The 15,504-nt window shown below is 40.1% G+C and overlaps 1 protein-coding gene across 2 annotated transcripts in view; it reads right to left on the reverse strand.

Moving 5' to 3' along the window:
* DGKI (diacylglycerol kinase iota) overlaps window positions 1–15,504 on the reverse strand; it is a 515,206-nt gene that overhangs the window by 154,799 nt on the left and 344,903 nt on the right. For both annotated transcript variants that reach the window (XM_061414831.1, XM_061414832.1), the window contains exon 20: window positions 14,763–14,962. In XM_061414831.1, the coding sequence (XP_061270815.1) occupies window positions 14,763–14,962 (200 nt within the window). The remainder of the gene's footprint in view (window positions 1–14,762; window positions 14,963–15,504) is intronic.

A 15,504-nucleotide genomic window follows, 5' to 3' on the forward strand; every position in this document is an offset into this window, starting at 1 on the left:
TGGAACCAGTCTGTTGTTCCATGTCCAGTTCTAACTGTTGCTTCCTGACCTGCATACAAATTTCTCAAGAGGCAGGTCAGGTGGTCTGGTATTCCCATCTCTTTCAGAATTTTCCATAGTTTATTGTGATCCACACAGTCAAAGGCTTTGGCATAGTCAATAAAGCAGAAATAGATGTTATTCTGGAACTCTCTTTCTTTTTCCATGATCCAGCGGATGTGGGCAATTTGATCTCTGGTTCCTCTTCCTTTTCTAAAACCAGCTTGAATATCAGGAAGTTCACGGTTCACATATTGCTGAAGCCTGGCTTGGAGAATTTTGAGCATTACTTTACTAGCATGTGAGATGAGTGCAATTGTGCGGTAGTTTGAGCATTCTTTGGCATTGCCTTTCTTTGGGATTGGAATGAAAACTGACCTTTTCCAGTCCTGTGGCCACTGCTGAGTTTTCCAAATTTGCTGGCATATTGCATGCAGCACTTTCACAGCATCATCTTCCAGGATTTGAAATAGCTCAACTGGAATTCTATCACCTCCACTAGCTTTGTTCGTAGTGATGCTTACCTAGGCCCTTTTAGTACCACCACAGTTGGTTTTTGGGTCCAGAAATTATGACCCCCAAAATAATTATTCATGGACTAAAATATGGGCATATTCCTGCCCCAGGCATGAAGCCCTCTTCTGAAGGTTTAACAGGCCCAGGGGTGCTATCCATCCTGAGGTTCCATGAAGTTGGTGTGTTCACCACTAAGCTTAATTCATTCCGAGGCAAACCATGTCTGGTGGGTCTTCCTGGCTACTTTAGAGGTAAACCCCATAGTTTCCAAAGGCATGCATGTAAATTTCTATGTTGACGAGGCTCTTCCTACTCCCTGAGAGAGTCCAGGGTATGGAAGAGTGAAGTTTACTGAAAGAAGAAAGGAAAAGAGAAAGGGTTTTGGAAAAAACATACTGAATCTTATTTTCTAATTAAAGGGCCAGTACTGAATAAACAAAGTAAATAGGCCTTTCATAGCATATTACACAATTCAATAAAATGCTGAAACAAAAGGTTTGATGTGACTAGTTGGAGACAAAATGACCAAATTTTTAGAAAGCATTTCAAAGAATTTTCTAGTTTACTTTCTTGGCCAGAGGCATGCAAATATTAAACCACCTGTGACCAATTTATATTTTTCCAGTCATGAAGATGAAAGATTCTTGGTTCTCTCTTGGTTATTTCTCAAGAAATAAATTATTAAACTCAACTCAAAAGAAAAAAATAGACACATCAAAAATATTTCTCTTTCTCTTAGTAAAACTCCCTTTCTTCCTAAAACAAAAGTCAATTTGCTTTCATCCTTTACCAAGAAGCCATCACTTAATTGGAAGCAAGTTTAGAATGCAGAGTCATAGTCAGGTTGTGGTCAAAGGTAACAATTCACACTTTTCTCAAGGACCTGTGTCTAACTCTGCCTTCCCCAAGATAACAAGTAAATCCATGCAGTTTAGCATTGGGAAACATCTTGTTTATGTTTAAATTTTGACTGTTGTGCAAGATTGCCTTTTACAATTAACATTGGTTGGTTGCAGTTCAAAACACATTGGTTTCTCTGCAGAGCTTAGCTATGGTACCCTCTGAGTTACTGTATCAGGTAAAAAGAGGATACAGTGTGAAAACTCTCTGCTTTAAAAGACAGCAGATGGACTTTCCCAGTGGTCCAGTGATTGGGAGTCTGCCTTGGGATTCAGGGCATGCGGGTTCAATCCCTGGTCAGGGAACTAAGATCCCACATGTCATGGTGTAACTAAGTCCACATACTGCAACTACTGAAGCTCGAGTGCCACAACTAGAGAGCCTGCACCCAGAAAGAAAGGATCCTGCAAAACACAGAGATGATCCCCTCTCTTGTGCAGTGATTAAGACTCAAAGCAGCCAAAAAAAAAAAAAAAACCAGCAGAGAAGTTCTGATTCTGGGTGAGGAAGGTAAGCACCCACCATTCTTTTCCCCCAATGAATACAGCCATAAAACCTGGACAGAATGCATAAAACAGGTATTTAAGAACTCGAAAAATAAATGACGGGGAGAAGACCAGAATTTAAAATACCATCCAACTAATGGTGAGTTATCTCCTCCTTTGACCTCTAATCAATCCTAGTCTGGAGTCCAGGCAGTACAAAGCTGAAAATGGACAACAGGCAAAGGCAGAGAAAGCTCTAGGAGAGCCCTTGAGCTGATGTGAGGATAGGAAAGGGACTATGAATGAGTAGAGAAACTGGGGAACATCTTCCTCTTTTATTCCTGCTCCATCTTCTCACAATTCAGCACTCAGGCAATCTTGCTGTGCTGGCGGCAGCAATGACAAAGGTCTTAGGTACTTAAAACTATCAAGAGAGGAAGGTAAACAACAGGGTACTACTGGAGAGCACAGGGAACTATATTCACCATCCTGGGATAAACCATAATGGAAATGAATATGAAAAAGAATGTACATATGGATAACTGCGTTACTTTGCTGTCCAGTAGAAATTAACACAAACATCGTAACTCGACTATACTTTAAAAAAAAAAAAAAAACTTTGAGGAAAGGGAATCTTCCTCTCTGATAAGAGGAGCTGTGGTCCCAAGAGGGTGGGATAAACGACCATGCTTCTCTTTCTCTTCCCGTCCTTTCCTTCCCTGGTCCTGGAGGCGGCAGAAGGGAGCCCCAAGAAATGGGACAGTGTGGAGGGCAATGAGAGAGAGAGAGAGAGGCAGGAGCTTGGGGAAGCAACTCCACAGGGACGTTCATGAACTTGGGTTCATCCCTCAACTGCAAATGTGTGACTCTGGCCCTAAGCATAGTTCCACAGACTTTGGGAACTAAAGCTACAGAGCAGACCTCCACTCAGATTCCACCCTGCAACTCGGTGGGGCACGCACCAGACAAACAGGAACAGCACTGCAAAGGCTCTGAAAATACAACTAACGCTCAAAGATGAGTCAGAAATTGTGGTCTGAAAGCTGATTCCACTGCTTTCTAAAACGAAGAAATGATTAAGCAAAACACATATCTAACAAAGGCTTGGATCCAAAATACTGGACCATCTTACTCAACAGGAAGAAAACAAACAGCCCAGTTTAAGAAATGTGCAAAAGACTTGAGAGGATGATTCACTGTAGAATATAAAAGCTGGCAAGTAGTCATATGAAAAGACACTGGTATTAAATGATTAAAATTTTAAAATATTGACATTATTCAGTGCTGAAAGAGATGGGTGACAATAGGAACTCTCATACACAGTTGGTGGAAATGCAGAATGGTACAACCACAATGGAAAACAGTGTGTTGATTTCTCATAAAGTTACCAGATGACCCTGGACTCCCTCCCAGGTGTTTAACCTGGAAAAATGAAAACTTAGTTTTTACAAAACTTGTTAATCAATGTTAATGCAGCTCTATTCAGAATAACCCAAAACTGGAAATAACCCAGATGTCTTTTTGGGTTATTGGGTAAATAAATGGAAACATCCATGCAGGGAATACTATTTAGCAACAAAAAGGAACAAATTATTATTATATGCAACAACTCTGATAAATATCAAAGATGTTATGTTTACGCAAAGGAACCAGTTATAAAGGTTGCATATTGTGTGATTCCATGTATACGGCATTCTCTAGAACAGAAAACTGGGGCTGCCAATTTTGGTGGCTCAGATAGTAAAGAATCTGCCTGCAATGCAGGAGACCCAGGTTCAATCCCTGGGTCAGGAAGATCCCCCGGAGAAGGAAATGGCAACCCACTCCAGCATTCTTACGTAGAGAATTCCATGGACAGAGAAGCCTACTGTGGGCTACAGTCCATGGGGTTGCAAAGAGTCAGGCATGACTGATGCAACTAACACTTTCACTTTTTCAAAACACAAAACTATAACAATCAGCGGTTGCCAGAGGTTGAGATGAGAGATGCAGGGATTAGAGGGTGTGATCATAAAGGAAATAGATTACAAGGCAGCTTTTTGGAATGACAGAACCCTTCTATAGCCTGATTTTGATGCTGGCTAAATGGATCAATACATGTCTTAAAAGTGGGAACTATATATCAAAAAAAGTCAATTTGACCCTATATTAATTTTAAAGTATAAAAACAAATATAATAAATACTCAATAAAAGGTTATTCACATGAAGTACAACCAGAATCTCTATTTGGATGCTTCTCACATTGTGTCATAATTGTGTTAACACTAGGTCTATTCCTACAGTGCATCCATTTCTCCAGGGCAGTAACCTTAGCTTTCTAATCTCTTTTCTCCAGACTCCCACAGAGTATCTGGCATCTAAAGTAGACACTGAATAATATTTTTAAAAGATAGAAAATGAATACTTTAGATGTAACCAGTTCACATTATTTCATTTTGGTAAAGGAAGAGCAGGAGAGAAACAGAACTTAATGAAAAGAACTCCTAAAAGTTAAAGAGTTCCAGAAAGACTCATTTTACAGTTACACACTTTTGGGGGCTTTTGGGGCATGACCACATAACATTAATATTCAGGATTTATGAGATAGTGCGTGTATGTAGTCTTCAACAGGGATTCTACTGTAAAGGCATTAATTATAATGAATTTATTAATTGAGGGACTGCTCTAATAATTCTTTGAGGAGCACTGGGGAGGCAAGGGTGAATGCGGTGAAGGGAGTCAAAAGGTACAAGCATCCATTATAAAATAAATAAATCCTAGGGATGTAATGTGGTGACTACATGGTGACTAGAATTAATAGCATTGCATTGTCTATTTTAAAGTTGCTAAGAGATCTTAAAAGCTCTCATCATAAGAAAAAACTATTGTAACTATATATGATGATAGATACTGGGTTTCACATGGAAAAAGTTGGATGAACTTTTTGGCCAACTCAATATTAACTAGACTTACTGTGATGATCATTTCACAATATAAACAAACACTGAATAATTATGTGGTACACTTGAAGCTAATATAATGCTAGCTGTCAATTATATCTTTATAAAAAAGAAAAAAAGTAAGAATGGCCAGGTTACAAGGTATGCTATATTAAGAAGAGATAGCAAGAATACACAGAAGAACTATACAAAAAAGATCTTCATAACACAGATAACCATAATGGTGCGATCACTCACCTAGAGCCAGGCATCCTGGAATGTGAAGTCAAGAGGGCCTTAGGAAGCATCACTATGAACAAAGCTAGTGGAGGTGATGGAATTCCAGTTGAGCTATTTCAAATCCTAAAAGATGCTGCTGTGAAAGTGCTGCACTCAATATGCCAGCAAATTAGAAAAACTCAGCAGTGGCCACAGGACTGGCAAAGGTCAGTTTTCATGCCAATACCAAAGAAAGGTATTTCATTCCAATACCATTTCATTCCAAAGCCAAAGAATGTTCAAACAACCACAGAATTGCACTCATCTCACACACTAGCAAAATAATGCTCAAAGTTCTCCAACCTAGGCTTCAACAGTACATGAACCAAGAACTTCTAGATGTTCAAGCTAGATTTAGAAAAGGCAGAGGAACCAGAGATCAGATTGCCAACATCCATTGGATCATAGAAAAAGCAAGAGAATTCCAGGAAAAAAAAAAAAAAAAAGATCTACTTCTGCTTTATTGACCATGCCAAAGCCTTTGACTGTATGGATCACAACAAACTGAGGAAAATTCTTCAAGAGATGGGAATACCAAACCACTTGACTGGCCTGAGAAATCTGTATGCAGGTCAAGAAGCAACAGTTAGAATAGGACATAGAACAATGGACTGGTTCCAAAATGGGAAAGGAGTACATCAAGGCTGTATATTGTCACCCTGCTTATTTAACTTATATGCAGGGTACATCATGTGAAATGCTGGGCCGGATGAAGCACAAGGTAGAATAAAGACTGCCAGGGGAAATATCAATAACCTCAGATATGCAGATGACACCATCCTCATGGCAGAAAGTGAAGAGGAACTAAAGAGCCTCTTGATGAAGGCGAAAGAGAAGAGTGAAAAAGCTGGCTTAAAACTCAACATTCAAAAAATGAAGAACATGGCATCTGGCCCCATCACTTTATGGAAAACAGGAAAACAATGGAAACAGTGACAGACTTTATTTTCTCCGGCTCTAAAATCACTGCAGATAGTGACTGCAGCCATGAAATTAAAAGATGCTTGCTCCTTGGAAGAAAAGCTATGACCAACCGAGACAGTATATTAAAAAGCAGAGACATTATTTTGCCAACAAAGGTCTGTCCAGTAAAGCTATGGTTTTTCCAGTAGTCATGTACGGATGTGAGAGTTGGATCGTAAGGAAAGTTGAGTGCTAAAGAATTGATGCTTTTGAACTGTCCCTTGGACTGTTTTGAGAGTCCCTTGGACTGCAAAGAGATCAAACCAGTCAACTCTAAAGGAAATCAGTCCCTATTATTCATCGGAGACACTGATGTTGAAGCTGAAGCTCCAATACTTTGGTCACCTGATGCCAAGAACTGACTCATTAGAAAAGACCCTGATGCTGGGAAAGATTGAAGGCACGAGGAGAAGGGGATGACAGAGGATGAGATGGTTGGATGGCATCACTGACTCAATGGACATGAGTTTGAGCAAGCTCCAGGAGTTGGTGATGGACAGGGAATCCTGGCGTGCTGCAGTCCATGGGGTTGTAAAGAGTTGGACACGACTGAGCGACTGAACTGAAGCCAACTCTGGGAATTATAGCTTTTCTCTGATGTAAAAAAAAAAAAAAAAGGTACAGAACATAAAACTTGTAGTGAAATAATTCATTTACTTTATTTTGTTCTATTGGATGAAGGCACTAAATACCTTTGATTTGTTGCTATTGTTGTCACTCAGCCATGTCTGACTCTTTGCAACTCCATGGATGTAGCTCACTGGGCTCCTCTGTCTATGGGATTTTCTGGGCAAGAATACTGGAGTGGGTTGCCCTTTCCCCCAACCCAGGGGATCTTCCTGACCCAAGGATTGAACCTGAGTCTCCTGTGTCTCCTGAATTGGCAGGAAGATGCTTTACCCTCACCAGTTCAGTTCAGTTTACCCTCATATATGGGCAAAACAAAAATTTCAAGGTTCTCCTTTGTGTAAAGCTGAAATTTCCCCTGTAAGCACATATTAATAGTATGCCGCAATTCCTAATAATTTATGCATTATGTTGTCAAAACCATGACTTCCTCCCTAATTAAAAAAAAAAGTCATAGGAAAGCTAAATAGAAAAGATAATTCAAGTTGCTTTATGAAAGTAACATTTGCTTTAGAAACAGCATAAAGAGGTTTCTCCCAAAGGAAAGATCTTCTGTAAAAAAGAGTTGTTCTGAGCAGAGAATAGCTGATACAAGAGTAAAAAAAGAAAAAAAAAAGTTTAGCTCCCTAAACTGGAATCCTGACTTTCGTGAGGACCCAGGCAAGGTTAATGTGATTCTCAAACACTGCTGCCAACGGCAGCACGGGAGTGGGTCTAAGCTAAATTTACCTCTGCCATAATATTGGCTTAGCCAAAAAGTGAGTTTGGGTTTTTCCATACAATCTTAGAGAAAAACCCGAACCAACTTTTTGGCCAGCCCAATATATAAAGACAATGCTTATTATTGTGCTTGGATTTTTTCTCCACTTTCCTTGCTCTATTGGACAGTGTTTAGTTATCGAATTTTTAGGATAATACTCTAATAAATACTTATTATATAAGTCATCAGTTATACAGATATAAAATCTATAATATGCACTAATTAACATAGTATATATAAGTATAAAATACTTTAGATCAATAGTCAAGTTTTAAGTGGTCATATCTGGGGTCCTGTTATAATCTATGAAAACTAACAGGACAGTTCACCTTCCTATAGCATACATGCCTGGAAAAAGAAAAGAAAGGAACAAAGAGCCTCATTTAAATTATATGATGAAAACGAACACAACCAAAGCTTAAATGGCAATAGAAATATGACAAATATCACCTGCGTGTCTGCTGTTGATATTCTCAATTGTTTGAACTCTATCAACAAAGGTGCTGAAAATAATGAACACTGAGAGCCATTCTGGACTCAAATTTACTGAACAGGACTTATGTAGAAAAATATACCCCAGTAACAGCTGCCAAATTAGAAAGTAAATGCTATTTTCTTGTTGTCTGACCAGTCAATACTGAGTTCCATGAAAGTATAGGGTTGTTGTGCTCAACCCTAAATACCAGGCAGAAAACAGCAACGGACACAGAGCGAGTACAAAATAACACTTTTAGAAAAACTTTTTGTCTTATATACAGAGTTATTGTTACCATCTTTCTAAATTCCATATATACGAGACAGCAAAAGAGACAATGATGTATACAACAGTCTTTTGGACTCTGTGGGAGAGGGAGGGGGGGATGATTTGGGAGATTGGCATTGAAACATGTATAATATCATATATGAAACGAGTCGCCAGTCCAGGTTCGATGCACGATACTGGATGCTTGGGGCTGGTGCACTGGGACGACCCAGATGGATGGTACGGGGAGGGAGGAGGGAGGAAGGTTCAGGATGCGGAACACATGTATACCTGTGGCAGATTCATGATGATATATGGCAAAACCAATACAATATTATAAAGTTAAAAAAAAACATTTTGCAATAAATGAATAAATAAGCATGTTTCCACAAGATTAGAGTTGAAAGTAAAATTATATAATAACAACTTTAGGAATCGCATTGGCACATCCCTGGATGTTAGATATTGGCATGGTTCTATTTAGGCATGCATTCTTTCATTCATTCCACCAACCAACAAACAATTCTTTCTAATTTCAGAATACTTTGTGTTAAGGTCTGTGATCAGGCCTGGGAATACAAAAGTCATAGGAAGATACTGCAAATGATTTCAAGTGGCCTAAGTGTAGTGTGGGATACACACAGATATAGAGCTAATATAATTAGTACTAATCAATTATACCTTGAGAACTATAATAAGTACAACATTATAATAGTGAATTCTAATAAGGACATAACTAGTTCTACCAGAAATACTCAAGGTATAGTTCTTAGCAAAGGCAGTTATTCAACTGAGCTCTGAGAAATACAAAGGATACTGATAGATAAAAAACAGCAGATTATAAATTGTTAAGAACATGAATTTTGAAAACAGCCTGCAGAAGTATGAATCCTAGTCTACCACTTACTAGCTGTGTGACCTTCCTGAAGTTACTTAACTTCTCTGTTCATCAGATCCCTCATATATAACATGGAGGCAATAATACCACTTATAGCATAGGGGTGTTGGGGAGTAAGTTAGTTGACATATGTAAAGCACCTTTAACAGCACCTGAAACATAATATTATATTAAGTATATGTAAGATGGAGAAAAGAAGCAAGGGCAAGAAAGAAGAAACAGCATAAAAAAGTCCTGAAGTGCTAAAAAAAATAATTTCTTTCTGTTCTTCACCAGAAAAAAAAAAAAAAGCATAAAGTGTGCTAAGTACAAACTACTATGCATACAATGCATTTTGCCAATCACTAACAACTTTGGGTCACTGATCATTTATTCCCACTACGGATGCTCAACCCGGAAAAATGCACAGATGCACGTACATACACTGAAAGCTCCGCACATATCAATAATTTCAGGGGTCCACCCACAGAATCAAGAGTAGCGGGTGCTACTTCAAGGTCAGAGCCATAGATGATGGAATGGCCTAATGGGTTTACTTTCCATAGAAACCAAAGCTTGGTATGGAATTTCATACAACCCCATGCAACTCTGGACCCTGAAGTATCTAATCAAAAAACTTAAACTGTGAACTCATAGAAGACTGAGATGAATAAAACACAGAGAACTTCACAGCTGCGTCTCAAATCAAAGAAGGGCTAAAGGGGACAATCACAGCAAGGCGGTTCTTTGTCTGAGAAGCAGACCTGTGAAGGACGAGGAAGCAGGTCCTCTGGCCCTGGGGAGGAGATGAGGCTGAGAGACACAATGTAAAAACAGAACGGTTTTGTACTCACATGGTGAAGGAGCCTGGGGGGGCAGACACTCTCCGCAGGTCCGCAGCTTGCACCTGATGGATACTAGAGGCAGCAGGGAATGAGCAGCGAAGACAGTCAGCAAAACAGCGTGGACAGACAGGGAACAAGCCGGGAGAGAGAAAGAGAGACACACAAAATTTAAACAGAACTTAAATGAGCGCGTCACCAAACAGTGAATGAAAAGAAAAGGAAAACCAAGCCAGCCACAGAAAGAATCCAAAAAGCCAGTGATAGCGACGAAGCCAACGGGACACATGGCAGGGCCGGGGCTCAGGCAAGCCGCAGACTGGGGCGCGAGGCAGGGCGCCTGCAGTTGCTGCAGGAGCGCGGTGCTGCGCGGGGCTGCGGGCACCACGGTCCTCTCTGGCTCTAGGTCTCACAGGGCATCCATCTGTGCGTGTGCACAGACACACACACACACACACACACACACACGGGTGGTAGGCTGGCCCAGTCGACTCGTCTTCCAGCAGAATCAAGGTAAACTGAATCGTTTAACAAATAGTCCTCATGAGCCCAGGGCTTTGTTGAAATGTTCATGTCAAAAGAAAAACCATCTTGAACAGAGCCACCCAACAAAAACTTTACGGTCATACCAAGAAAGCCTAATTTCATCACAACGATGCTGTAATTCCACTGATACTCTTGGCAGCGGAGTGAAACCATAGACTTCTCTCTGTTCTCTACCCCTCCTTTAAAAAAAATAAAATAAAAGAGAGGATCTTCTATGGCTACCACAAAAGATAAAATGTGGAACTGAAGAAATGAAACCCCACATTTCCTGTTACTTTTATGTTATTAGTAACAACTCTTACTTTCTCAGACCATTTGAATGGTTTCAGTATAACACTTTTCCCCAATCCATCTTTTCCCTATAACCCTACTCCCTCATTTCTGCTGGGTATGTAAATTCTTATATGAAGCCTCCCACGAATTAACTCCTTATTATCCTCAAAGGGCTATCAGTTATCACCAATAGTACTCAGCAGCCCAGGATGGTGGAACCCAGTTGCCCAATTCAGAGTCTGCCAACTGAAAACCTTTCCCTTGGAGTATGCAGTCACCCTTCACAATGCTGTCTTAATTGCTAGAGAACTCAGGCTAAGATCTTCCTAAGGACCTGAGTTCATGTAGAACTTCTGATCTCCTTCAAGAGTGCCTTTCAAATAGCAAGATCAGATTTATCTGGCTATCATGTCACTAATACATGAATATGAACCTAGACAAACCTGCTCAATTACTTTTGGGGTGGATGGTATTTATTAGCGTCAAATCTGAAGTAGATTCATAAGCCATAAATGACATATAAAGGCATATGCTCCGTATCAATGGGGTGGGCAGAGGAGGGGATAGTGAACCTAATGGGCCAAGCTAGTCTTTTAGTTTGTATATGGTAATAGCAAATGGGATCACAAGCCAAGAAATATTTTTTTAGAAATTTTTTTTTTTTTGCAGAAGTAAAGATCGAGGGGCATCATGAAAACCATTTAGCTGTTTCTCATGGGATTTTCTCCAGCCATCCATGTGTACCAGATCTTGAAATTCTTAAGCATATATCTTCCACTTGCTACCATAAAATACGATCAAGAGATTTTCTATATTATTTTTATACTCACAAAGTTTTAGATTTATGTTATTTTGGAATCGGTTCCTGAGAAATGCAACAGATGGGACATTATAGATCTGGTGCATGTGGGAGTCCCTTGTTCAACATGTAACATTAAGACTCTGCACACAGACAGGCACTGGGGACCCTGCGAGGAAAACCCCAGGGTGTCCCCCCAGAGCAGAGGAGACAAGTCAACCAGTAAGGACACTAGTTTTGATAAACGGTGTGACAGAAGTAACAAGTGCGCTGCAGGAACGCCGAGTGGTGTATTGAATGGCCAGAAGCAGAAGGAAAAGGATTCTCAGGGAAGGTGATGTGTCGATGGGAGTGTGAACTCGAGGGAGTGTGAACTCGAGCCAAAGCGAACAGATGAAAAGGAAGGAAGGGACAAACTCAAGAAGAGCAACAGGAGAGCAGAAATACGATGACGTTCAAGACAGGCCCTGCTGCTCTCTGTCTGGACTGCAAAGGTGAACTTTGCACAGCGGTGGCCTAAAGAACGAAAAGCTTGACGGACTCAGAACGTGGAAGAAAACGCCTAAGGAGGTATCGGTGGCCAGGCTTCCCTTACACTGGAAACGCCACTTGGAAATTTAGTGGAAAAAGCTGGATTTCCAAACAGAAAGAAGCGGTCTAATCACAGGGGGTGAATAAGAGTAGTGGGTGACAGATTTTCTAAAAATGCAGTGTTGAAGGATACTTTTAATAAGTCGGAATCAAGATCTTTGATAATCTTTAAGATTATATATATATGTCCTTTTAAGAAACGGACAGAATATTATTACTGCCATTTCACAGAAGTCTTACCTTCGAGTCTGAGGCTGCCTAGATGGAGGCACCACTGCCCCCTGGTGGCAAGTAACTGCATTTTTGAGATGAAATCGCTTCTTGAACACCCTCGCAGCTAAATCTGTGAAGTCACATCACATGTACCACATGTACCAAAAAACCCAACTCTTTACTTTTGATTTTAATACGTGAAGAAAGCCCCAATAAATTCTTAATACAGTTTCTGAACAAAAACAACTTTTTTTTTTCTCAAGGGCAAAAATTGTTTGAAACTAAACACCCCAAAATAATTACATGTCTGATAAGACTATTAAAGGTAGAAGCGCCAGGCATGAAAATGAGAGCTGTTTGCCTGTAGATACTAAGAAATTTTAGCCCTGCTAACAAGCGACCTACAAGTGACCCAAAACAACCTGGACTATCTCAGAGAGGACTTACCACTTTGTAGTTCAGATATTCTCTCAAACCTATAGTTCACAGCTTAACTCTGAACATTTTTAAGAAAGAGTATGGCCAGCTGTATACTACTGCTGACACCTTGCCTGAAACTCATGAAGTGTATATCCAACCTAATAGCAGGGAAAGGCGGAGAATAGAAAAAGCAGCCAAAATGACCCTAGAGTTTCTCTAGCTGCAAAATGTAAACAAAATGAAAAAGGCAACTACACCAGCCCTGTGGATAAGGATCTAGAAAAAATGCTGGGCAAGCGCAGAGTGATTCTCGAATAAGAGGGCGCAGAGGAGAGAAGACCCCTCAAGCTTAGAAGCAGAGGCTACAGAGGAAAACACTTTATGAGCCCCGACGAATGCTACTCTTCAACATCTGCCTTTTCAGAACAGGGGCGAAGCTTTGGCAGAGAGTCATAACCCCTGTGTCATGGGTTCATTCTACGCACTTCTATAGTTGTCACATTGACTCAGTAAATCCCTTGGCAAAGCATGCCCTTGCTTCGCAGGCACTAGAGGAAGCCAGCCATTCAGTACAAATACATAACCATGCATCACGGGCCACAAACAGGAGGAGCACCTCCGAGGGTACCTCACTGTGACACAAGAATGGCCAAAATTCAAACCAGAAATGGCCTTACCTTAAGTCAGGTCAGACACAGGGGCATGATATATAGAAGAGGCACAAAAGGATGCCCCAAATCCCCATGTTTCTTCATCCCTTTCTCTAACCCCAAATAGACATTTTTCAATCAAAAATTAGATATACCTGTGGCAGATTCATTTCGATATTTGGCAAAACTAATACAATATTGTAAAGTTTAAAAATAAAATTTATAAAAAAATAAAATAAAAATAAAGCTTACAAATCCCAAAGAATCTATAAGTTTAGGAATATCTGTTTAATTATAAATAAATCATTGTAAATGTATTACGGGAATTTTGGTAACTTTGCATTAAATCAATAACTTAATCTGGTGATCATCAACATCCTAACTGCCTTGAGTTTTCCAAATTATTAAAATGATTATATATCTTCATTTACTTAAGATTTTTTTTGGTTTCCTTTTACCAGAGCTTTGTGTTTTTCAGTATACAAATACTGTACATGTGTTGTTAAATTTATATGTATGTATTTTGGTTTTTGAGTGATTGTAAATGGTATTGTTTTTAATTTTGGTTTCTATGTTTTTATTGCTAATAAATGGAAATACAATTGAAAAAAAATTAGATAAAGGGACTCTATAAAATGAATATGCACTCAACATAGCCAGTCATTATCACCTTTTCCAAATCAGTTTATCAAAGCACCCAAGAAAGGAAAGGGTCCGGGAGGGCTACATTTTGTTCAGGCATTGAGTCATGGGTCAGGTCTCATCTATTAGATAACAGGATGCTCTCCAGCAATGGAAAAACTGAGTCGAAGCATCAGAGAATATGCACTCCAAACTGGGAGCATTGGGAAAGGGACAGTCCACTAACAAGCAGAAGGAGATGCAATATGGGGAGAGGTGAGCCAAAACCCAGTTCTGCCAACCTTCTGCCCTGGAGAAACCAACAATCTCCAAGTGACCAGGGTCAAGAAGAGGAGGCCAACAGTGCCTTCTTAAAATGAAAGCAAACACGTTTAACCAGACAGGTTTTATGACCCTGAACCACTCAATGATTTTCGGCTGGTCCCAGTCAATATATACTCAAGGGGGTGGTCGGCGAAAAAGCATCATCAATCTAACATACAACAATTACTCCTGAAAGAAGCGTGTGGTCACCGTATAGTAAACATGAAGAAGAAATATGTGCAAGAGGCCAAGGGACAGCTGAGGTCCCTGGACTATTCTCCTCTCTCAGCACAGGGAGGCCTCCGGCCATGCACATGCTCAGTGCCCTGCTTGCCACGGTCTCCGTGTTCACAAAGGTGGGCGAGGGCAGACTCACTCATTGAGTAAAGGCATGGACGTTCTCCTCTTGCTCTTCTGCACCATGTTGGCCTGATTCCTCAGTGAGATCCGAATCATAGCCGGGGCCAACCTGCAGGGCTCCCCATCCACTTGCATGGGGATGGATTTGTAAGTTAGCAGCATGACCTCCCGACACTGGTGCAGCCTTTCTCCATGGCCTCCGACTTGCAGGGCAGCCTGTAAAGACAAGAGGCAAAAGGAAACAAGAGCTTAGTGCCTGAGTTACTCAGGAGGGACCTGGTGGTCCAGTGGTTAAGACTTTGCCTTTCAATGTAGGGTGTGCGGGTTCAATCCCTGGTCGGGGAGTTAAGATTCCACATGCCTCACAGTCAAAAAACCCAAACATAAAAAACAGAAGCTACATTGTAACAAATTCAAAAAAGACTTTAAATATGATCCACATTAAAAAAAATCTTAAAAAAAAAAGAATTACTACTCAGGAAACCCAGAAACCCCAAGTCCACTGCATATAATCTAAAGGTCTTTGAAAAACACTTAGTGAAAGCTGTTAGTTGTGAGTAAAATGGGAAACCTTGGGTAAATCATGAATACAAATAAGCTAAAATGTTTAAACTTTTGAAAGCTTGATCACAAATCCTCATTGACAGCCACTTTTTGCTTTTATGTATTTTCAGCCTTAATCATGTTAGGTTAATACAAAAGCTCTTTTTGTTATCTACTTCCATTAAATAACTAATGTGTACAAAACAGAAAGAATA

The sequence above is a fragment of the Bos javanicus genome, chromosome 4 (genome assembly GCF_032452875.1).
Source record: "Bos javanicus breed banteng chromosome 4, ARS-OSU_banteng_1.0, whole genome shotgun sequence".
Classification (NCBI taxonomy): Eukaryota; Metazoa; Chordata; class Mammalia; order Artiodactyla; family Bovidae; genus Bos; species Bos javanicus.